The sequence below is a fragment of the Neltuma alba genome, unplaced genomic scaffold, assembly GCF_004799145.2.
Source record: "Neltuma alba isolate B1F8T4 unplaced genomic scaffold, ASM479914v2 tig00003186_pilon, whole genome shotgun sequence".
Lineage (NCBI taxonomy): Eukaryota > Viridiplantae > Streptophyta > Magnoliopsida > Fabales > Fabaceae > Neltuma > Neltuma alba.
The window spans coordinates 1,052,591-1,064,241 of NW_021633177.1; the positions used below are offsets into that span (position 1 = coordinate 1,052,591).

The following is an 11,651-nucleotide window of genomic DNA, read 5'->3' on the forward strand; positions in this document are numbered from 1 at the left end:
AGGGAAAGAGATCAATGGCTTTGGGTTTGGGAGGTCGCTATTTAGGCCTTTGCCTTCTGCTTGCTTTCGTGCTTGTCTCTAATGCTCGAACCACTCTTTTCTTCTCTCAACGTGAGTACTTCTTTCTTTTCTACTTCTTAAAACTTAATATGTTGATTTTTTTTTAAATTCCTGGTAAGTTTTGAATATGTTCAGAATTAAACTAATAAGGTGTAAGAGGCTCTACTACGGTACGGTTTGTTTTTTTGCCAGTTTGATAAGCTATTTCTGGGGCGGAAAGGTTTCCTTTCTTCAGTCATTTTGAATCATATCTGTCAGCTGAAATGCACGCAGAATCGAGGTTTTCTGGTTTTCATATGTAGTTTACTTAGAACAAGCATGCTCATATATGTGTGTGTGGGTGCGCCCCTCTTTTTTCCTTTCTTATATGAATCAAAATCTGTCCAAGAAAAATGTTTGCTTTCGAGGAAAAAATAAAACATGAAAGAAAACATATAGTCACCTATCTTCAGTCTATAATAAACCTGGCAAGTTTTGGTTGCGCGGTTCTGAAATTGTCTCAAACATACCTACCATGGGAAAATAATTCATTAAGAAGTTGTCTGTTTTAAATGGTTCAAAGCAAAGGAACAAGTTCCTAGATATGTACGTTTGGTTGACTAAGTGGTTGGATAAGTTCAATGTATACGTCGGTCTCCCAAAAGACAGTCACGGATTATGGAAAAGAAAATGTTCAATTAGGATAATATTTGCTCTTGTTTCTCTCAAAATCTTCAACACTACGTTTATATATGTCCACTAATTAAACTTCTCATATTCCAATGACTAATTCTATAGTAATCATTTCATCTCATATACTTTCTAGTTTTTTTTTTTTTTTTGCCTTCATGTATTCTAGTTTTTGCCTTCATATATTCTAGTTGAACAACCCAAATTATCCATTATATCCCAATATATGGTTTATGCTCATCGCTATTACCCATCATTTTATTACGCGAACCCGTGAGAGGAAATATATTTCTTTAGAAATACTTTGCTTTATAGTTCATATATATGTTCTTATTCTTGACGATGACTTAAAAAATATATGTTCCTTCTTATATGAATGCAAAATAATGAAAATTATCTTGTCATCCATATATATATATATATATATATCAGAGTTTACCGATTAATTATAATGAAGATTATATTGGTAAATATAATATATGCAGATGATGAAACAACAGAGATGAATGTGGCAGGAAGGTCCTTGAAAACGATCAGCCTTAACGACTATGGTGAAACCAGGGCAAATAGTAGACATGATCCTTCAAGGCGCGGAGGCAGAAAAGGTTGATCCATGAATTTAAAATTAATTTAGATTTTGTGAAGTGAATAATTTGTGTGTAAATGCTCCTTATATGTACATGAGAGATGGAAATAAGATATTACAGAGAGGATAAAATTAGAGAATGTGAATCTCATAATTCATATTCTCACACTTGTTGTAATCTTTCTGTCTCTCCACTTTAAAGAAAACTATTACCTATATTTCTGATTTACCCTATTAGAGTTTATATGTACTCATTTTAAATATTTGTCAAACTAATTAACCAGATCACAATGCACATATAGCTTTAGTATATCAAAATTAGCAGCTGTTATTAATAAAATAAAATGATGTCACATGTTTGGCCTTTACTATCGTGAAAAACTAGAAGGAGCTCGTGATGGTAGCATGTGAAGATCAAGAAAGGGAAGTTTTAGTATTTTTATAAAGCTGCTAATCCCCATATGAACACTGTTTTTGCATGTCACGTGCACGCGAATAACCAACCAACCATATAAAGAAGCTTTAATAATACGAATGGTCAAAACTCAGAAGTTCTCTTTATAATTGACTCTGCATCGTGAAAGAACCTAACAAAGAAAAGCACAAAGCTTTTGTAAATCGTTTCCCTGCTGGTCAAAGACAGAAACCACATGGTTTTATATTAATGTCTTTAACTAGTTAAATTAGCAGCATTTCAAACACACATTATTCAGAATTGTACAACAAATCTTAACACTGTTGGTTAACAGAACAACCACCGCAACACAAGCAATTGATTTCTTATTCTAATTTGAAACTTGAACTCCTTTAAATTAAACTTTGTCTGAAACGCCAAACAGTTAATATTTTCATATCAGAATAGCTTGAAAAGTGAGGACTTGGAGGTTTTCTGACTTCCCAGCCAATGTTGCATATGGACTCCAATTGCATCCAAGTACAAGCTACTCCTCCCATGGAAACCCACCACTTTCCCTTCTGTTGTAGTTGAAGTGAAAAACGTCCCTACTTCCTCACCGTAAGGCCCATACTTTCCTCTGCTTGTAAAGAAACTCAGTGACTTTATCACTACTTGCCGCTCATCTTTAGCGATTGGTCCATAATACCCACATACGCAAGTCAGTGTCTCATGTGGGTACTCCAATTTTATCTGAGTTCATAGTAATTAACAATTGATTGAGTCTAGCAGAAGATGGAGCATGGGGAGACTATACAAAGGATATATAAAAAATGAAATGCGCTTTAACAGAAGTGGAAAACTATCTTTGATATACATACCCGGTGCATTGTTTCTCCTACATTACTTCCATGCTTCACGGACCAAACAGATTGACCATTTCGATCATACTCAATTTGAATTGAGCAAACGGCTTCTGATACCCTTGTCAGGTAAATCTGCTTGATCCCTGAGAAGACTCCATCATCCCAAGGTCTGCCTCCATCCCCTCCCCATGGACCTGGTCCGCAAGGAGCTGGTTCTTTGATCACCCCGTAAGAAACCTGGGAAAGAGACAGAAAACATTTCATTTTTGAGAGTTTTTGATATCAAGTTCTCTGATGAAATTATGAGCAAATTACCGAATCAGCAGACTGAGTCACTAAAAAATGAATACAAAATGAATGTCAAAAAAAGATCACAGTTAAAATGTATATTTAGTATTATTTTGATAAGTTTTTCAATATCTTCATTATACTAATGTATTCATCTAATTATGTAATGGTTCTTGAAATGATTAAGGAATATACCTCTTCTAATGGTGCCTGTTTATGGAGCACCAGTTTTCCGGGCAGAGCATTGTTTATTTCAGCAGTGCTGGGTTCTTTAGGGAGGATTGCATTGCAAGGAGGTGTAGTCGGCGCTGGTGTTATTACTTTTCCTTCAATTACATGCACACCAATAGCATCAACAAACAAACCTTTTCTCCCATGGATGCCAACCACTTTCCCTTCTTTCAGCTTAGTGGTGAAATGAGTTCCTTGTTCATCTCCAAATGGTCCATACACCCTCTTGGTGGTGTGGAAAGTGAGTGACCTTATCGTTGCAGGTCCCATGTACATCAATGGTCCATAGTAACCACTTATGTGCGTCAATACTTCGAACGGAAAATCCAAAACTATCTGCAAAATCATACACAACTTGCTCATCAACCAAATCTATTCGACATAGCCGCAGACTGATGATTATAATTGGTAATAATGTTTTGCTATCTCTCAATTCACCTTGTCAGTTTTAAACCCTCCTGTTCCACCTTGTTTATTTCCCCATATGGCTTCCCCACCTTGATCATACAAAACTCTAATCCACACGATCCCAACATTACGGGATAAGTTGATTTGTCTAACTCCACTGTAGGCTCCATCATCAAAGATACTCCCGCCATTACCTCCCCAAGGTCCATATGTTATCACGCCTTCAACCTTTGAGGTTACCTTATCCGCACGAGCAATCTGAAATAAATCATTTTGGTCAAAAAAAAAAAAAAGAACCATACTTGATCTAATTGACACAAAAAAATCAAACACTTGGAAGGTATAATCCACGAAGATTCTCTTACCTTCTGTTTGTGGTCTTTAGTGGTGTCAGGCGCCTTTTCTTTCTGGTCTTTAAAAGGGCTGGGCATCTTTTCTTTCTGGTCTTTGATGGGGCTGGGTACCTTTTCTTTGTGATCTTTAATGGCGTCAGGTGCCTTCTCTGCCTTCTCTTTGTTATATTTAACAGGGAAGGGTACCTTCTCTTTGTGATGTTTGATGGGTTCAGGTTCGCGTATTTCAGTAATCTTGGGAGCAGCAGGGAAATTGCTTGGAATAGGTTTACCAGAGCCATCCTTCTGCCTCACAGCAAGAACAATATCAAAGCCCTCACCCATACTTCCTTGTATTACAGAGTAGCCAACATGTTCACTGGTGTTGGCTAAGTAGTTCTGTGAAGGATTATTCGTGTTGACCAGGTAGTTCTGTGAATGAAGTAAAGCATTGGATGGGTTTTGCTGCTGCAAAGGTTTCAGATACACTCCAATGGCATCTAAGTACCAGCCACACCTGCCATGGAACCCAACAATCTTCCCTCCTATCATAGGAAATGAAAAGTATGTCCCTTCTTGAACCCCAAATGGTCCATACTTTTTCTTGTTACTTTCAAAACTCAGTGACCTAACAAAGTTGTCCCCCACTGGTTTAAGCTGCCATAGTATCCATGAATTGATGTTAGGTACTCATCTGGATAGTCAAGCTTGACCTGCAACTCAATTATAACATGTGATTACTATGATGCGTATGTTTAGTAAGCACCTAATAAGCAACAATACTGACACTAATTTGGATATGGATCTTTTGAAGTGTAACAGTGTATAAAGTGTTTCTTAAGTTATATCCACTCACTGTGCCAATCTCTCATAGTCACGCATCCCGTTTTCAGAGTTCAGAAAATTGAAATCCCATCAACTTGTACATTCACACTCACTATGTGTCTCCTAGTTCAATTTTTGCAGGTTGAGGGAAAAATTTACCTTGTCAGTTTTGTGGCCTCCACTCCCACCGTGTTTATCAGACCAGATAGAACACCCTTTTTGATCATATTCAATTTTGATGGAGTCAATTCCGGCTCCGTGAACAATCACCAATTGCCTGACTGTAGAATATATCCCATCGTCCCAACGGGATCCTCCACCGCCTCCCCATGGCCCAACCGTTACAGGCCTCTTCCCAGGATCCTCAAAACTCTGCAATTCAGATTAATCAAAAAAATATAAAAAGCATGTTAATCAATTTGGGTCGAGATTAACACAAGCAATAAGCATTAACCATACCATTTTTTCCCTTGTGGAACAAGATTGATTGCAATAGGAGAAAGAGGAGTTGATGAGTTGGGAGGATTGGGGAAGACGAACAGGGATTTATGGCAGCAAAAGGGTGTGATCGTGGCTTAGGATTTAGTCTTAAAAAAATGATCATGAAGAAGAACTATGTAGAAGAGAAGCTAATTCGGTGATCCACCATGGGAGGAAAAGATTGAAAGGAAGGGAATCAGATGCGCCAATAGAAAATCAATTCAATTATCAGGAAACATGAAAGACCACCTTGTTTTTCTCTGAGGGTCACAGCGGAGGAAAAATCTAATGATTTCCTTTCAATAATACCTGATTCCCATTTTCTGAGAAGATTCTTCTAATGGAGGACAGCAATGCAAGTAGCAGCAGGATTGATTATCCTGATTCCAAAAGATAGTGACACTTGCACAGAAGCGACTTATTTTCCTTCCTCTGTTCCTGTTTCTCCTTAAACAAATGAACTACACTTCTTTTATTGCTTCTTCCGTTTTGGGTTCGTCTCTGAGATGATGATGCTGACGACGAAGATTCTGGTAAACGAATTTTTGGATCAGAACAGGAGGCTCATAATTGCCAGACGCACTCATACTGTGGTGCTTTTGCAGGCGGGGGGGCCGTCAGATTCTATGGAACATGTTGATCAGCTGGCGGGAAGAATGTCGGAACCATGGTTCATAAGATTGACCGGTTCGACTTATAAATGGAAGCCAATGAAAGTTAATTGAAAACTTTAATTCTATTTCTTTATTTTTTTTTCAAAATCCAACTCATGATTTTTTTTCCTTCCACCCCCTCGAATCAGAGAGAAATACATGTTATGCTACAAATTTATGAAGTATTTTGATGCAATCTTCTTGGCATGTGTTTAAAATTATATGAAGCTCGTATAACATAAAATATTATTCTGCATTCAGGACAATATCATTAAAAAAAGGTTAAAATTATTATAATGTGGATAATCCCATGTCACCTTTTGGTAATAACACCTTAGAATTATACTCCACTTTAATGGTCAATGCTGTATAACCTTTAAGAAAAATTGATATTGCAGTATATAATGTGTTTATACATCTTGTGGCCTTTAAATTGACCTTTAACATTTTAGGCACACAAATAAAAGTTGTGTGGTATTTATTAAACATTTCCAAGTGATTGAGACGTACTAGTATTGTTCAATTTCTCAGTCTTGTTCTAGTGAGTTTTTTATAGTTCTCTTAGTTTCTTTAAAAAGAAAAAAAGAAAAAGAAAATGAACAGAGAAAGAAGATGTCGTAAGTGGTAAATACCAAAAAGTGTTTTTTTTTTTTTTTGCTAAAACATAGAAATCCTCTTATTTGAGGTAACCATATTCAAGAAACTGTCGAACATTAAATGTGGACATCTTTTCTACGAAAAATTTGAATATTGATTCGTCATATTGTGAGGGACTAACCTCTTCTACTAAACTCAATTCCCGTTGATCCAAAAAGTGCAATTGATCAATGTTCTGCCTTAAAAAAAAAAAACTAAAACTCGGTATCTCCTCCAATATAACAGCCCAAGACCCTCCCAGAACTCTCCAAAAAAAAAACAGTTGGACTAGCCCAAAATCATATAATTGAAACTCCAATTTAGTGGAGATGTAATCGTTCAGGGTTTTAACTGTGCTAGAGCCCATTCATTATACAGATTTTTTTTCAAAAAAAAAAAAGGAAAGCCAGGTCATTAATTGCGTGTGAACCATGTCACTGGCCATAAATTTTGTGCTTTATTAGGCGGTCAAGGCATCTTTGCTTAAAGGAAACTTACTCCGAAACATTTAGTAAATTGGATTTCAATAGAGACCAACTCAATCGTTGATTGGCTAGCCAAGTCTGCTTCTAAGGGAGTGTGTCATTCTGATTGCGTTCTTTACTTAAAAATAAGTTATTACCTCTTCTTTTGAATCTCTTAAACAGAGATATTTATGGCGAAATTTTGTCTGATAAAGAAAGTGTAAGTATTGGATGATTTGTGTTCTTGTTGTTATAGTTTTATTTCACAAGCTTTGTGTGTGACTTTATGTAAGATAAAATCATCTATTTTACACAAAATTTTGAAAACAACTTAATGTCTTTAAAATTTTTAATATTATATTATATTTTCACAAGTGCTCTATTTTTTCTCACTCTCATCATTGATTTAAAGCTCTCGTTTCCAAAAGGCGTTGTTAAAAAAAAAGATATTTAACAAAACTTAGATTTTGCAGATTATATATCTTATAAACAGAGACATTTAAATTTTCTGAAAGTTGTCTCATAAAAAAGAATGAAGGGAGTATTATTAGCATTGATTAATGTGACTTAGAAAGAAATAAAGAAGATAAAATTAGGAAAACGTGGACGCTTTCTTACTAAAAAAGATCAAAAGGACTTTTGTATTGCAATTAATTTGAACAAATTTAAAAAGTCACATTCAAGCATCAACTAATTTAAATAAATACAAATGGATCGAATCCCATTAATATCAGTCTCTCCCAAGCATTTCCAAGCCACGTAACAAAATTCAATTTTTAATTAGTTGTCTTCAATATCAGTTGACATTACAAAACGATATAATCACGTATAAAAACCTGATATTTTTGGTAATTAAGAACCATTTAATTATCGTAAGCCTAACAATTGTCTTTGTGTGAATAATATAACTGAGCCACAGCTTTTCCTTTGCCCGACAATATTAAATAGGGTCGTGCATATGATTAATGATCTTTGCTTCTCGAGGGGCCGCCTTCCATTGTTCTGGGTAGTGTTGTTGAGCAATAAAACTATATATTAAATCAATTTCCAAAATTTGCCAATCAAAAAGTAAATCATTAGATTTATCGTCGGCAGAATATTTTATTATTTTATTATATGATATTAACTTTAGGCTTATTCTTGGTAAAAAAAAAAAAAACTTTAGGCTTATTCTTTGCAAGTCTAAAATATACAGTGCTTTTACATCTGTTTAGTCACGCAGATTATATTGTGTGTGTCTATATATATGTATATTTATATAACCCATGGCTCCTAAGGCCTATCATGAGGATTATTGGCATGATTTTATTATCATTGCTAAAAAAATTAGGAGAATTACTATAATAAGTTTTAAGGAAAGGTTTTATTAATTATTAATCCAAAAATCCGATAATAAATAAGAAACTTGCGATGGCAAGTTTTAATGTAGGAAACGATATTGTGTTTATGATATATACTTATAATTGAGAATTTTTGTCCTTAAACTTCTTGGTTGGGATTTCATAGTAATTCTGTTTGAATGATAGTTTTGTTATGTATTAACTTCATGAAAATATTTGGGCCACCATGATATTTTTAAAAGGATTAACGCAGATTTTAATCCCTCAACTTTGCTTTCATTTTGGTTTTAATTCCTCAAGTTTTAAATTATAAATTTTGATCCCTCAAATTTTTTTTTATTTATAATATTGACCCTTACAATCTAATAAAAACTTGAACCATTTTTTCTTTCGACGAACCAAAACTTATGGTTTGAACTTAAGAGACCAAAATAAAAATGAAGACAAATTTGAAAGACCAAAAATTATATTAACTTTTTAAAAACATAAAATATATAATCAAAATCCATTAATCATGCTAAAAATATGTAACGATCAATCTGTAAAATATAGCAGCTAATTAGGTAGCAGCGGCAAAGGGACAAGATTCACGTGTTTAATTAGTTGCGTTCAATTAATGAAGAAAAATGAGGTTACAAAACCTTGTGCAGCACGTTGGGTTGCAAACCTAATTTTGTTAATGAGCATTATTATTATTATTAGAGAGAAACATTATTCCAGCTAATGAGAATGCCCAGTTAACTGAATTTATTCAACAATATATGGGTTTCACGTCACAATGTAATAAAGATTGAAGAACCGTCCTGGACTTTCTCAGTCATCAACACACCAAATTCATTTTAATTTGTTTTCTTCGGAATTTTAACGCATTAATTTTAGCATCAATTCCACAAACGATGTCCAATCAATCGGTGCTGATTAATAGTCTTGGGTTTTGGCGTCGGTGGAGTACCAATATAAAAAATCACTATAACTGATATAAAAAATTATATTAAAAAAAAAGAAAAAACTTTGAAAAATTAGAAAAAAAATTTTCTTTTCTCATCTACTACTCGCTATCTATCACTATTGATGATAATTATGCATATCAAAGCGTGATTTTTTATATATTTTTTTCAAATGTAATTTTTTTAAAAATTAATCCAAACAATATTTTTTGTTGTTTTGTCCAAACTATAATATTTTTTTCTTTATAGTTTCAACCCAATTTTAATTCAAAATAAAAAATCACTATAACTGATATCAAAAATTATATTAAAAGAAAAAAGAAAAAACTTTGAAAAATTAGAAAACTTTTCTTCTCTTCTCATCCACTGCTCGCTATCTATCACTATGGATGATAATTATGCATATCAAAGTGTGATTTTTTATATATTTTTTAAATGTGATTTTTTGTTAATTATTGTCCAAACAATATTTTTTGTTACCAAAATTTGTTCTAAAAAATAATTTTATAAAATTATTTTGAGGGGAAAAAAAACAAACAAGCCCTTAATTTTTTTTTTCCTTATAGTTTCAACCCAATTTTAATTCACTCAGTACAACTTAATCGCCGCACACCTTCTTTTTTTTCCACCGGTTCTCTTTAAACTTGTATCGAAAGCAAGTGCTACAAAAGTATAAACAGTGTAAATGAAATTAAACATAAACGTTGCACATTCAAAAAAAAAAGTACATAATATTATCTGCACTTCTCCGCTCAATAATCATGATTTGTATATATAAAATGAAATAAACATAATACATCGATGAAATGAAATTTTAAAAAATGAGTGCGAGAAATGTCTGCACTTTTTTAATTTACTCAATAATCATGTTTTGTATGTAAACTGAAATTATAAATGTAGAACAAAAATTAAAAAATTAAAAATTGAGTGCGAGAAATGTCTGCACTTTTTTTTTAAAATTCAACTACCAGCTATAATACACAAAATTTCTACTAATTGTTGTGCTCGTGAGTGATAAGTTTACCATATTAAATATAGTATTTCCATTTCTGCAGCGTAGAACAAAGAGACATATACTTGATGATGCCTAGCAAATCATTGTTTTGATAAAACGTAAATATTTATAAAATGAGTATAATTTTTAAAGGGAAAAAAAATAAATTATAGTTTCTCCCGAAATTGAACAGGCCAAAAGTAGCCAAGGGTAACAACTCGAATGCCATTCAACGCCTACTTTCATCCCCGATCAGTGTGTACGGATATTCATTTTGGTACAGAAGAAGATGGAAATTTTTATTGTTAGAAAAATGGAGCAGTATTTTATGAGTTGACGCGAATCCAGCACTCTGAAATGGTTTTCCGCCGCATCTAACATCTTGAAATTTTTTTTTTATCTTGGTACTGGATTTACTAGAAAATATTTTTAAACACTGGACGCAACTAAAGAAATATTTTAAGATGCTGAATACGTTAAAAAAAATTTTAATGTACTAGACGCAATTAAAAAATATACTTCAGGGTACCAAGGATGCATCTTAACCCATGTTTTATTGGTAACCGAGAAAAATACTAGATCTCATTTTATTTGTTCTGAAATTTAAGAGCTTCTTAATTTTAACACAACACACACTTTTTAAGAAAATAAAAGTTTATAGAATAATAAATTATGGGTAAAAGTATACGCTTATATGACAAATTTTATAATATACAACCTCCGATCTTTAATATAAGAGAATTTTAACCCGATACACACACTTTTTAAGAAAATAACAGTTTATAGAATAATAGATTGTGAGTAAAATTGTATATTCACATAACAGATTTTATAATATACTACTTTCGATCTTTAATATAAGAACTAGCATGACATTCAATTTAGTTATAAATATAAAATTACAATTCACTTTATTTTTCATATTGATTTATTTTTTGTAAAAGTAGTCTTTGTAGTAATTTGGTATGTTAAATGTTCTATCAAATAGTAGTTTTAGTTAATACACATTATTAGTAAGGTTATTTTAAAGAAGATAACATATACTACCTCCGGTCCTAATTATAAGACCCAGTTGACTAATTTGAGGAAATTAAGGAAAGAAGTTAAGTTAGTTATTTGTAATAAATAGATAATGTCTTTCCTAAAATATCCTTGCTAATCAACTATATTGGCTAGGACTACAATTATTAGAGGGACCATCTTGGAAAAAAAATACATAAATATGATAGACAAAGTGGATTGGGGTCTTATAATTAGGACCAAAATAAAAGTCAAACAGGGTCTTATATTAAGGACCGGAGGTAGTATTTATTACAACTAACTAACTTAACAAATTTTTTTAATTTACTTAAATTAGTTAATCAACTCTTATATTAAGGATCAGATTTAGTAATTTATATTTAAGACAAAAAAGTAGTCTTTTTATTTTATAAACAGTGCCAGAGGTACATCTTGATCTAATAAAGTGAGAAACCAAA

General features: G+C 32.8%; 2 protein-coding genes across 2 annotated transcripts; one reads left to right on the forward strand and one right to left on the reverse strand.

Moving 5' to 3' along the window:
* On the forward strand, positions 1 to 1,531 carry LOC114740561 (protein PSY3-like). Its single transcript, XM_028928720.1, has 2 exons — positions 1 to 111; positions 1,215 to 1,531. The coding sequence occupies exons 1-2, from the start codon at positions 15 to 17 to the stop codon at positions 1,337 to 1,339; spliced, it is 222 nt and encodes a 73-aa protein (XP_028784553.1). The 5' UTR covers positions 1 to 14; the 3' UTR covers positions 1,340 to 1,531.
* A 414-nt stretch (positions 1,532 to 1,945) lies between these two features.
* Positions 1,946 to 5,409, reverse strand: LOC114740688 (jacalin-related lectin 3-like). The gene is given in 8 exon segments (XM_028928892.1): positions 1,946 to 2,462; positions 2,591 to 2,812; positions 3,059 to 3,430; positions 3,533 to 3,760; positions 3,868 to 4,469; positions 4,472 to 4,547; positions 4,819 to 5,031; positions 5,114 to 5,409. Coding segments are annotated over 8 exon segments (2,157 nt in total). The 5' UTR covers positions 5,264 to 5,409; the 3' UTR covers positions 1,946 to 2,168.
* Positions 5,410 to 11,651: the final 6,242 nt, after the last annotated feature.